Source organism: Filobasidium floriforme, assembly GCF_021052385.1.
Source record: "Filobasidium floriforme strain CBS 6241 chromosome Unknown HD553scaffold_1, whole genome shotgun sequence".
Taxonomy (NCBI): domain Eukaryota; kingdom Fungi; phylum Basidiomycota; class Tremellomycetes; order Filobasidiales; family Filobasidiaceae; genus Filobasidium; species Filobasidium floriforme.
Genome location: NW_025763622.1, coordinates 820,922 through 833,529, shown reverse-complemented (window position 1 = coordinate 833,529; position 12,608 = coordinate 820,922). Strand labels below are relative to the sequence as shown.

The window sequence follows — 12,608 nt, the reverse complement described above, 5'->3', positions numbered from 1 at the left end:
TTTTGACTGACTGGAGGTCGTTGTTCGCTGATAGGTCGACTGGCGTCCACGGCTGAGGGTACATTCTGCATGCCGGACGAAGGAGGGCGAACAGGTGCGTCCAAAGCAGGAGCACCGCCCGACGAAGTGGCAGGTCGAACAGAGGGTGCGCCTCCGGTCGGCTGTCCAGATGTTGCGCTTGGGACGTTGTGATGAGCTCCCGACTGGGGAGCGTCGTGCGAGACTGTCGGTGCAGGCGTAGGCATTACTGGTCCTGGCGAGACCACTGGGCGTTCCCGGACAGGCTTCGCCGTCTGAGCAGGGATCGATTCCACTAGGCTGGGCTGCACGTTCGGCTGCGATACGGATCCTGGCGGGATCGTCTGAGGTATAACGGTACTCGGTGTCGCAGCCTGCATAGGAGGTTGAGTACTGGCTGGTCGACTTGGTACGTTTGCCGTAGTAGTCGCGGGAACCACGCCTGCGGGTTGTGTGACAGGAGCTGGCGTCTCAAATCGTACTCGGGGATCGTCTCCAGCTACTGGAGCAGAGGTAGACGGGGTGGTTGGTGGCTGCTTCTTCAACACGCCCGGCGGTCTTCGCGCCTCTTCTACAACAGGTACGTTGGCCGCGGATTGAGGGGCAGGTGGCGCTGAGACCGCGGGCGCTGTCGTTGGCGCGGGAGCCGCCATCGGATCACCCTCCTCAAAGACAGGGCGGGGAGGTGGTGGTTTCCGACTGGCAACGGATTGGGGCCTGCTTGTCGGATTCGCACTGAAACGGTATGTCAGTCTGGCTCTGTAGAGGTGTTGCCTTTTGTCTACAATCCACTTACTCTGATCCCGATGGAACGTTTCCTAGCGATGTTGGCTGGTCTTGCAAGGGCTGGGCCACAACGGTCGCTGGTCGGGACGTTGGCTGGTTTTGCACAGGTTGAGCCACCACGGTCGCCGGCCTGGAGGCTTGAGTCGGTACATTCGACGCAGGTTGGACGATCGGGCCTGGAGTGAGCTGGACGGGTACGTCCGGCACCACCACTGGCTTATCTCTGTCCAGGCCACCTGATGCAGGTTTGACGCTATGTCGCAGATGTTGTCAGCCCATACTGCCGATTGATACGCAACGAGTAGACACTCACTTAGAAGCCGTTGTCAAGGGAGGCGCAAACGAAGGGACTGGCTTAACTACCAGGCCACCGGAGGGAGCGTCTCCAACAACAGTAACAGCAGGCGGACCAGCTCCAACCGGTGTATGGGGTCTTGTGATAGGATCGTAGGCAGTGGCGACTGGCGGTCCTGGAGTGATGATAGTAGGAGGCGGTGGTGTCACTACAACTGTGGCTGGCGGAGGCGCAACAGAAGTGGGTATATTCCCAAGCTCTGTAGCAGCAACTCTTGACGGTCTACTACCACTTCCGTGCGAGGGCGGATCTTGCGCAACAGTAGTTGGTGGATGCACAGAATGGGGGTAACGGCCTCCGACATCATGCTCCTCAATCGTCGTCGTAACGATAGGATGTCCGGCGCTATCCTCTGCGACTGTTACAGTGGTCTTCGGTACATGAGTATCCGCTCGCGATCCTCTGCTACGTTTCGAAGGGGTCTTGACGATTTCGACAGTGTCGTGATGTATCACTACCGATCCCGATTAGCGCAGTCTGCATTTTATTTGCCTACCATCTAAACGCCAACTTACCTTCAGGAGCCAGGGTGGGCGGTTGCATGACGATTCGGTCTGTACCTGCGACGGAAGGTGGAATCACGGATGGTGGTGGATGTGCATCATGGAAAATCTCTGTAGTACGCTCCAAGGTATCAGGGTGGTCATGGCCGAGGCCGGTGACAGTCTCCTTTTCGATGATAGTTTCGTGCTGGGGAGCGCGGCCAGCTGCTACATCGCTGGAAGTTCTGTCGTATTCCCGAATGGTCTCCTTTTCCACTACAGGCGTCGAACCTGGACCACGAATGACCTGCTGCCAAATCAATCTTTAAAGTCAGCAACGTAAAACACTGAATGAGAGTTCCGACTTGCCTCGGTCACCGTTTCTTTAACGTGTTCAGGTGCAAAACGAACCGACGGAGCTGCTGCAGGAACAGACAATGGCTGCGATGGTACGATCGTCGGGAGAGATTCAACTACCGGTACCGCTGAAGATGGCGCCGGTCCCGTATGAATCTCCGTGATGCGGATGTTCTCGTCGTGATCGGATTTCGGTGGCAGAGGACCGGGACCCTGCTGAACCTCGGTTATCTTGATGGTCTCTTTGTCGCCAGGTTGAACATCGCTGGGCTGGTGAGTGATCTCAACTTCGGTAACCTTTCCGCGGTCGTCTCCGGCCATGTTCTGTAACAACAGGGCGACTATAGGCGGTGATGTTAGGTAACCGAGACTCAAGCTTATCGTTCGTGGGCCTCACCTTTCCTCTGTAAATCTCGCAGCATTGCGTCCTGTTCGGCGTCCTTGTCGACAACGAGAGGAATTGCTGGAAAAGCTTGAAACGAATGAGCTCTTTTGACTGTTTATAGGTTAAACGTTCTGTGCTTACGGGATCGAGGCACCGGACTCCCGTTTTCAGAGTGCTCGTGCACACTCATGATGGCAGCGGGAGGCGCTTGGATCGGCACATTCACCGAGACCGAAGTTTGAGCAGGAGGTTGAACAGGGGTTGGAGTAGTTGGCTGGGCAGGCGTCAAGATTTCGGGAACCTGATGAACCTTGACGTTCACGGGTGCGGTCTTGGGAGGAGGCACAGGTGCGGCTTCTTCTGGCGGAGGGATGATTTTGACCTCGGTCTGCGCGTTCAGTCCTCCTCGTGCGATCTGATCGCGAATCTTGCCGATGTCCTCGTGCAATGTCAAGAGCTCGTCGTAATGGTCTTTCCTATTCGAGTCCATGACTTCGCCTAGCTCGTGAAGATATCGGCCGATCTCGTTGGTTTGTTGGCCTTGAGCTTCCGCCAAGGCTTGCGCTTTGTCAATGGCATGATGTTGAGTCTGATCAAGATGCTCAACAGCGTCCTTGACCTCTTCAAGAGTGCCATCGGAGCTCTCGTCCTAAATCACAGCCGAACAAAGTCGATCAATATCTCCAAATATTCGACAGTACCGATAATACCTACGCTATAATCCGTATAGGAAACAGTACGAGAAGATCGGCTGAGCGGAGTGAGATCTCCCCGGGGTGGACGAGACGGGAAGAGAGGCCTCCGAGGCAAGCCGTACCCTCCCCCGGCTGCTCCAGGAGGAGGGTAACCAGGGCGGGGAAATACGTTCTACAGTGACACCTATTAGTATCGGAATCAAGAAATGTAAAGTTTAGATAGCTCACCGGCCCAAAGGGCCCGCCGAATCCAGGCAGGCCAGGAGGTACCCCTCCACGATACGGTCCCATATGAGGTCCTACTACGCCAGGAGGAAACATTGGCGGTGGGAAGCCTCGCCGGAAACTGCCAGGTATCCAAAAAGAAATTGTCAGGATCGGCACAATGCTAAACGCCCGGAGTCGCACTTACTAAGTGGTCGTCATGGGTTCTCGAGTACCTGCCAATCTCGAAGGCCGGGGCATCGGCAGTTGCATCGTTGGGGGAGGTCTGAAGGAGCTGGGCGCCATGTTCGACGGTCGACCGGGTAATACCGGAGATGGAATGTTCAGAGGTTCTGGCGCCGGTCCTGGGCGATGCGTTCTCGGTCGAGGAGGTGTTGGTGTACTGCTTTCAGGGGTTCTGGGCAGATCGTAAGCTTGACGATCGGGGATTGCAATAGGTCTCGGCGCTGGTACCGGGCGAATCTGGGGGCTTTCTGCTTGGGACATCTCATCCTGCTGGGCGTCAGCTTCGTAATCGTCCTCTTCATCGTCGTACGCAGGCTGGGCTTCTCCTTGTGGTCGTCGCAAGAAAGAGAGATCAGGAGGCGCAGCACGCTGACGATCCCGAGCGGGAGGGGGAGATCCATCCGGTAGATTCTGCAATTCCCACATCTCGTCCAATTCTCCGTCGATCCTCGGTGTGGTAACGAGCAGCGAGCTCGAGACTTGACTGGCTCGATCGCCAGCATGGGAAGGGCGGAAATTAGTAGCGAGACTGCCTGGTGGAGGCGGAGCACGCAGCCCGTCTTCATTGGAAAAGACAGAGGTATTCGTCTCGTCTGTGCTGAAACGGGAATGTGCGCTAGCGCTCCGATGCGGACTGTACGCGGATACTCGATCTTTCTGGTATCCAGCTTCGTCCAGGATCTCGGAATCGCCTGATCTGACCAGCAAGCGAAGTAATAGGTCCTCAATACGGTGCAGAGTAGGTACTCGACCTGTCATCTGATCTTTTTGCCAAGGAATCTGCTCCTCCAGTAGCTCTCGCAATTTCTGCTGCTCATCGAGGATCGCGTCACTCCGATCTAGAACCTCGTCCACCCCGTCCCTAATCTCGATGATGTTTCTGTTCAGCCCAGAGGAGGTTTCGGTCGGAGTGGTGGGAGCACTACTGCTGCTGCTGCTTCTGGAAGAGGAGCTCGATGAGGACGATAGTGAAGGGGAAGGTGGGGACTCCGCCGTTGTTGCAGTACGTATCGCGCTTGTCGCCTTTTTGCTATGGGTCCGAGGCTTCACGGCGAGATAGGACCCGATTCCTGCTACTTGCTCTTCGATACGGCTCAGCTGATTCCTGATACCCTCGGTAGGATCGTTGGCTTGTGGTTCCCCGTCATCAACGGGCGGCTGATATGATCAACCAGTCAGCACGTCTATGTACACGGTAGCTGATTATTGCGCCCACCTTCAAATCTGCCCTCACTGTTCGAGTTGACGAAGTTGTGGTCTGGCTTATTGACGAAGAGGTTCGGCTACTACTTGTAACGGAAGAGCTAGTCAGGGTGCTTCGACTAGCTGACGAGCTTTTCGATGTTCTCGAAGGCGGTTGGCTAACAGGAGGCACATAGACCGAGGAAGGTACGGACGAATCGTGAACGCTTTGCACTGTAGTCCTACTGGAAGTAAGTGAAGTGGCAGAGACACGATCGACAGCAGACGCAGCATGTGAGCCAGAAGATACCGGAGAAGATGGTTGTCCGCTGGTAGCCGAGATATACGACGCCTCTGTGCCCTGAGTCGCTGTAAAGTAATTCGTGGTTCGAGTATTCTGGCGAGGAGGAGCGATGCGCAAGGATTGTCGCGGTCCTAGAGGACCTCTTCTTCTTTCGCCCTGGGAAGCTGTCTGAAAGTCGTCCAGGACTGATTCTTCTTCTAACATGTCGAGGAAGCCGGTTTGATATGTCACAGCAGACACTGCAGACATCGTGTCCGATCGGTCACTCGCACGCCGATGGTTCGTAGGACGGATGGTCGCCTGACTGTCAATACCAGTGGCCGTTGAAGCGGGGGTGACATAGCTTCCGCGTGTGCTGAATTCCACAGGTGTTTCGAATTGACTAGCCTCACGAGACGGTGGCACTCTTCGGGCTCCTCGACGTCCGAGAGTCTGTTGCGAAAAGGCTGATCCGAAGACATCCGACCTGGCACTAAAGAAGTCTGGCGTTTGACCGGACATGGAGGCGGACGGTCCAATGTCTGTCTCAGTGAGCAAAGTGGTCGAAGGAGATAGCGGCGGAACACCTTGCGACATGCCCCTCGCTGTGAGAAAGGAAGGCGACTGCCTTGCAGCGGGAGGTAGATGGGGCGAGACGTCCCCCTGCCAGGCGTGGTGCATCGAATCCAAACCGATCTCCAGATCCGCCTCGGAAGCGATCCTTCGTAGCATCGATCCCGAACGTCCTGTCAATCGCTTGCTGGTGCCACGCGTAAGAGCCATCATGTTTCCTTCAGAGTCGTGAATGTGCCCGTCGTCCATCGCTCGAGAGTTGCGGTAACCGTTGTGCTGAGCCTCTCGTGCATCGGCAGGTTCTTCTAGTCGTGTCGTTCTCGACCCTGCATCCGAAGAGCCCAAAGCAGATCCATTCTCTAACGCGTTTGACCGGTCTGGTCCGTGCTCAAGTACATCCCTGAGGCCTCAAGACGAGTCAGTAGCCGATCCCATTCGTCTCGTTATCGAAGTATCTCACCATATAGCCGATACCCATCGAACGCGGTCTCTAGCACTGCTACTACCTAGCCTCTCCAGTCCATCTTCGTAGATCTGTATTCGGCACGGTCAGCGCCTCGGTCGCGTTGTGTCGCGCGAAATTTGTCTTACCATCTGAAACGGGTAAAGAGTTCCTGCTAGGGTTGGGTCGGGATGATTCCGGGCGGCGATACTTCCGATATCGTCCCGGGCGCTGTGATGATTTGGGCTCGGTACCGATCGAACCTCTGTTGGCAGTATTCGAGTCAGCTCTGTTGGTAATAGCATACACAGACGCATACATACCCTGACAATGAGTGAGATCGAGGGTCACCACCCCTCGACTTCCGCGCGAGATTTCAGGGATCCAGCTCAAGACCAGGCGGTCCTCGAACAGTTCGGCATCGCACTTGATCCAGGTATAAGGTTCGCCTCCGTGGACGTTTAGATACCACAACTCGCCGATCCGACGAGGCTACGATGGTGCGAGGAAACAAAGCCATTCAGCTGCCGTTGTGTAAACAGCACTCCGCTCGGTACTGGCTCACTTCGGATGTCATTTCGGTATAGGTGCTGACCACCTGTCCTCGCGGCTTTCTTGGCGCCTCGTCGGCTATATCTCGTATCAGCGGAAGAGGTTTCTCGATCCCGATATCCCGCGAAGACGTCGGGGCTTGGTAAGCTATCGGACTCCGCGGACCTTCATAAGGAGGGGCGGGCGAATCCGTCCCAGCTTGTCGACGCCGGGTGCTCTTTCTCCTGATCGTAACGAACGCATCGTCGAACATGTGTTTGTCTCGTATGATCCTGTCGTCATCGTCGGTTTGGCCTGCGATCAGTTCGGGATTGGGAGTGGGGGGCACGCCTCCAGACTGAAGGTGATCCGTAGGACCTGATCGAGAATGCGGCAAGACCCTTCCTCTCCAGGCCGCGACAACGTTCCTTACACTTCTCAAGGGCGATGAAGACCCCTTGCGCAAGTTTGACAACACGCCCGGTTCGGGAAGCGCAGTGACCGCGACTGGGAGTTCGGCAGCGAGTGTAGTTTCAGGTACAGGCCGAGGGGGGAGAGATCCACTACCAGGATAAGCCGGGACTACCGGTCGGCTTTGCAGCAATTCATCTTGTTGTTGAACCTCCGGAACGCTGGCTCCTCGAACATGGCCCAGACCAGTGCTCGGGCCAGGAGCAGAAGGGCTTCCGCCAGCGCTTTCGAAAAACTTGATCAGGTTCGAAGCTTTCGCTGGGGTTCGCGGCTCGATGGAAGGAGCAGGGTTGTAGAATGCCGATGGCGGTAGACCTTCGATGGGCGGTACCAGAGGTAACGGTTTACCTATCATTCCGAGCGAGGTGCGTGTTAGTGACTCGATATCTCACTTCGCCTGTTGCACCGCGCTGAATGTATCGCTTACCTAGAGGTTCCACGCTGACCCCACTGCTACTCCAACTCTTCGTCCTCTCGGTTCTCTCTTCCACAGGAGTCAACAGTTCCCTCCTCGGCCCTTCGATCCCCATGTTTTCGAGATGCCGGGCGACATATGGATCTCTCACCCAGCTCCTCGCCGGCTTAGGGTACGGGTTGTTCAGAGTCGGAGTGACCGGTTCTCGAGGGGTCAAGTTCAACGCTCTCGGGGTCCGGACCAGATCCTCCACTTCCTCCTCTTCTGCTTCCTCTTCTTCCGGGTCTGCCCTGGTCGACGGGGCGAGCCTCGACCCGGCAGGGGAAGATGGAAGCGGTACGTTCCTTGCCGAAACGGACCCAGCACCGCCTCCGAACCCGTTCGAGTTTGAATTCGAGTGCGAATTTCTCTCGCTCTCCGTCGTATCCAACAGACTCCCTATGGAGGTCGAATCTCCAGATCGGGTAGATCCTATCGATCTAAAGGCCTTTTCCAATTTCCTTCCCGCTTCGCTGGGGGTATAGTCCATACTCGTACCGGAGATGGATTCCGCGTCATCGTGCACTGAAGAGTTGGAGACCGATGCTGCGCTCCGAGTTCGCGGTGGGAGAGGAGGAGGCATACGTGGCGTGTTCAAAGGACGGGTCACGGGGAGCGAAAAGGTGGAAGTCGGTCTAGACGTCACGGGAGAGGAGATAGACTCCTCCGTTGGTCTTCGAGGAGGAAGAGTCGGCCTTATTCTAGGTCCGAACATGTCCTTCGAAGGACTCGTCTCTCGTGTCGGGTCACTCTTTCCCCCAGATTCTTCTCTAGGCGGTGTAGAACGTGGCCTGACGATCTTTTCCCCTACTGGCGTCCCGACCTCCCCTCCCCGTTCTTCCGGTCTGAAGGAGCGTCGTAATGGTGAATCCCTACTCCCGATCAATCTCGACCTGGTCGGCGTGTCCGTCCCAGTTGCAGGAATCCCAAAGGCAGACCCTTCCCCAGCTCTTCGAAAGTTGAACCGGTCCGAGAGGTTTGTATTCGATTCCGCCTTTCTCAACAGCCCGCTCCCACTGCCGAATGCCGTACGGGGTGGGGAGAAGAGGCTCATCCTGGCTGGGTCTAGTTTGGGGACACCCGTTCCTGCTCCCAGACCGTCTGAGCGAGGTCGTAAAGCTTCGGCAGACCGACGAGTAGAGAGGAACCGCGGACGAGGAGGCTGCAGGGTGGCCGTCGCATCACTCGTGCTCGCGTTCGTGTCGTCCGGTTCAGACGGGGCGGTGTAGAACGAATCCCTACTGACTGTCCCTTCTTCTCCCAGAGACCGTGCTTGATTGTTTGTCTGTTCTTCGGCTGCTTCAGCGGCGTCAGACAGACGGGATAACATCTTCTCCACATCATCGATCACCGCCTGCGTCCGGACACCAAAGGGGGAACCTCCTGGTGACGTCCCTTCGGCGTGGCCACGTAATCCTGGAGAACCCGTATTGTCGTTACTAGTACCACTCGGTGGGATCTGCGACCAACGACGTGGGACGGGGGAGAGCGGCTGGAGAGGCCGTTGGTGGGCTCCTGTCGACGACGTGTCGGACATGCTGATAGGCGAGGATACGGTCAAGTTGGCATAGTTGTGGTCATCAAGAAGGAGCTAGTTCGAGTGTGAGTGTCGATGGTTGTTGGCGTGGGACTTTGTCGAAGAGAATGGCCGATATGGCGATGTGGTGACTTGTTGTCGAGGGTTGATTGTGGAAGCGATCGACCTCGAAATCTCTCACCCTCTCGCCCCTTCTCATACTTTCACGTTGGCCGTTGACGCGACACGCGACGTCAACGATGTCGCTGAGATTTGTTTACATCTGATGGGGAAGAAACCGAAGAGGGATTGATGGGATTGATGGGATCATCAACGAAGGCAGAGCATGGAGAAGGAATAGTAATCGTCGAGAATGATTGATCGATTCGCGCGTCGAAACCCTGGCTGAAACGCGGAAGGAGAAACCTGGCATTTGGCAGGGAGAGCGCGAGAAGGAGGAGGGTAAAGCTTCCATTTTACCGACGCGGATCATCGAAGCTTTCTTTTTGGCTTCGGGACGGCGACGATCAGGAGTTCCCACGCTTTTCACGTTGGACATCTCGCTCCGAACAGCTCGAATAGGGGGGAGTCGATTGTGTCAGGTGAGGTGCCATGCGGTCCCCGAAGAATGAGGAGCCAGTGCGCTGGATCCAGGTGAGAAAGCGTTTTGACCGTGGTCCGGCGATACGGAGGGGGTCGTGAGAACTTGCAACCTCGTTGATACTAGCATCTAGGTATCGATGGCTGCAAACAGAAGACTCAACGCGGCCCAGAAAGTAGGAGAACCTTCCATTGCCTGAATTGGCTGCCCCAATCCCGTAGCTATGCCTGACTGCCGTAACGCAACGAGCGAATCAGCGGTGAACAAAATCACGTGATTTGATATGAGTTGTTTACTTTGTGTGACGTCATCTCTTCGGGGACCTTGTGCTTTCTCATGTCATCGTCGACCTCGAGCAGGTTTGAAGTGACCCAGATCGTGTCAAAGCTGCAATTCGCACAGGTAGGACCAGCGTTCAGGACACGATAGCACCATGTCCTCCTTACTATCTTCGGTGGCCAGCCACATCCCCACGGTCGCGTCCAAATCCACCTCGGACCCAACCACTTCCAACCCGCTCGACAACCTCCCTACACCCCCGACCTTGTCGCCCGAGCTCCGTCTGCTGGTCGGTCTCGCCTGTACTTCGGCTTCCACCAGTAATCCGATCCTCCCTCATTTACCTCCTATCACTCGAGAATGGTGGATCCGCGTGGGAAAAGAATGGGCAAAGTCGGTCATCAAGATGATCAAGATGGACCAAGCGGGTCTGCCTGGCGTCGTGGGCGCAGAACAGGTCCATGCGGCGGCCAAGGATTATTTCAAGGACATGCCCGATAAGGAGAGGGAGACCGATTACACGAGTGTGATCGAGACTTTGGTGATCGCTTCGATCTTTACGCCGCCGACAGACTCGGAAAAGGTCGCCAAGGTAGAGACATCAGCCTCGAGCTTTACGGGGAATGAGAGGCAGGGAGAGAAACAGGCCGTTCCTACTTTATCTTATACCCCCTCGGCAAGACAATTGATACACACCACCCTCGACCTCTTATCCATACCTATCCCTTCCCATTTGGCTCCAGTTGAACAGAAACTATCCAGGTCGCTCTTCAAGACGCTGCAGCAAGTCTCTGAACGTCAGAACCAGGAAGAAGTCGCTCGGTCCCGGGAAAGACAAGCTGAAGGATGGGGTGGCAAGACAGGGAGATGGTTGGCTACCGGTGCAGGAGTTGTTGTCGGAGGAGTTGCCCTCGGGATCACCGGTGGACTAGCCGCACCCGCGATCGCGGCTCTGATACCAGGGTTCATGACCTTTGGGCTTTTAACGACCGCAACTGCGCCCGTGGTATTGGGTAGTATCTTTGGGGTGACCGCTGGAGGTCTGACAGGGAAGCGAGTTAGGGAGAGATGGAGGGGAGTGGACGAGTTTGAATTTGTCGACGTCAAGTTCGGGTCGAAGCAGATCGATGAGGTCGCTCCCGTCTCACCGAACCCGGCTGAGGGAGACTCAGCATCACGCGAGACGGAACCCGAGCCGGAGGAGGATGTCGATGAAGAGACGCTCATCGAGTCGATCAAGAAGAAATACGCGGCATTGCCAGACGCTTTCCGGATGAGCAAGCAGCCTGACGTTTCGAACGCTCTTGTCGGATCGCCTGCTCGGACAGGTTCGACCCCTGCTCGGACTTCTATCGAAAGCACCAGGGACATCGAGGACAGGACTTCGAGGATCAGTTTGGACGATCCGGCAGAGAGGGAGAAGAGGGCGGAAGACGATGCGAGATTATTGGAAGGCCGGGCGCCTAGCTTGATCGTGAGTGATACGACCAGCCACACAAAGAGGAAGAGAGTATGGGGATCTTCGTGCTGACAACGAGAGAGGATTCAGGCTACCATCGTCGTACCCGGTCTCCTCATCAAATCCCCCACCGAAGCGCTCACAGCCTGGCAATCGCAAATCGTACCCAACTCGCCCTTCTTCTCAGACGGCCGGGACATTTACGTTCTCAAATACGAGACTCGGCATATGCTTGCGACCGGCAAGGCCATCAACAGTTTCGTCACGGGGAAACTCAAGGGATACCTGAAGAAACAGGTCATCAAGCGGACTGCTTTAAACGCTTACTTCGCTGCTGTGGCCCTGCCTATGTGAGCGAGAGAAACCGACATCCCGCACCAGCCTTCCAGATGACTGACAATTTTTCTTCGATCGGTGATTGTAGGTCGGTCTATAGCATGGCTTCGATGTACACGGATAACGTGTGGATTCAGAGTCAGGACAAGGCGATCAAAGCAGGACGTCTGCTTGGGGAAGTCTTGGAAAAGCGGGTTCAGGGGCAACGTCCCGTAGTCCTGGTAAGCGCCGTGTCGAGAAGTACGATAACTTCCCTTGCTGATCTCTTTGCCTTCATGATAGATCGGCCAGAGTCTGGGAGCTTTGACGGTGTTCCACGCTTTGCTCTACCTGAGCTCTCGATCGAATGGCGCCGCCCGGCCCGAGATTGTCGAATCTGCCTTCCTCATCTCGTTGCCCTCCGCTCCGACTGACGCAGAGTGGGCCAAGTGTCGCCGAGTCGTGGCCAGGCGGTTCGTGAACGCTTGGTGCGAGAAGGATTTTGTCTTGGCATCCGTCGTTAGGTGAGTAAAGTCGGCTCTCGGCCTGCAAACAACATGCTCAACTGAAATTGTTTCAGGTTGCACGAGGTGGTCTCGCGCGCGGTCACACTTTCAAACGGGGTGCACGTAGCGGGTCTTCGTCGGGTCGAGCAGGCTGGTGTGGAAGATGTCGACATTTCAAATGTCGTGGACGGTCATCTGGATCTGCAGAAGAAGATGCCCGAGATCCTGAAGGTACTGGAGGTAGACGCTTGAGGCAACTTCATGGGTTCCCTTGGTATGCATTATCTGTACGTTTTAGTGATTGACATGACGCGTAACAAAGTATAGGAATACGCTTTTCTTTTTCTGTTGATTTTTCTATACAAATTACTGCAACAGGCAGCGGCGAGGTATCAACTGCGAATCATCTTAGACTTCGCAGCTGACCAGGCGTCGGGCAGCAATGACAGGTGCTGACATCCCCATTTC

General features: G+C 55.8%; 2 protein-coding genes across 2 annotated transcripts; one reads left to right on the top strand and one right to left on the bottom strand.

Annotated features, from left to right (window-relative positions):
• Positions 1–2,052: 2,052 nt before the first annotated feature.
• On the bottom strand, positions 2,053–9,001 carry HD553DRAFT_346995 (uncharacterized protein; the record flags this gene model as incomplete). The annotated part of the gene is made up of 12 exons (XM_046183264.1): positions 2,053–2,339; positions 2,396–2,461; positions 2,525–3,032; positions 3,098–3,250; positions 3,307–3,424; positions 3,491–4,686; positions 4,745–5,966; positions 6,027–6,100; positions 6,158–6,273; positions 6,332–6,500; positions 6,574–7,358; positions 7,438–9,001. Coding segments are annotated over 12 exons (6,258 nt in total), but the record flags the coding sequence as incomplete, so codon positions are not given.
• Positions 9,002–9,987: 986 nt separating this feature from the next.
• On the top strand, positions 9,988–12,485 carry HD553DRAFT_346994 (uncharacterized protein). Its single transcript, XM_046183263.1, has 5 exons — positions 9,988–11,334; positions 11,410–11,669; positions 11,744–11,876; positions 11,938–12,158; positions 12,215–12,485. Exons 1-5 carry the CDS (start codon positions 10,015–10,017, stop codon positions 12,390–12,392), a joined length of 2,112 nt encoding a protein of 703 aa, XP_046040147.1. The 5' UTR covers positions 9,988–10,014; the 3' UTR covers positions 12,393–12,485.
• The last annotated feature ends 123 nt before the right edge of the window (positions 12,486–12,608 follow it).

What these genes read in the sequence shown, in the direction of transcription:
- HD553DRAFT_346994 (XM_046183263.1), top strand. Translation starts at nt 10,015, where the DNA reads ATGTCCTCCTTACTATCTTCGGTGGCCAGCCACATCCCCACGGTCGCG. An exon ending in GCTGCTGTGGCCCTGCCTAT is followed by an intron (nt 11,670 to 11,743) that starts GTGAGCGAGAGA and finishes CGGTGATTGTAG; the next exon opens with GTCGGTCTATAGCATGGCTT. An exon ending in GGCAACGTCCCGTAGTCCTG is followed by an intron (nt 11,877 to 11,937) that starts GTAAGCGCCGTG and finishes CCTTCATGATAG; the next exon opens with ATCGGCCAGAGTCTGGGAGC.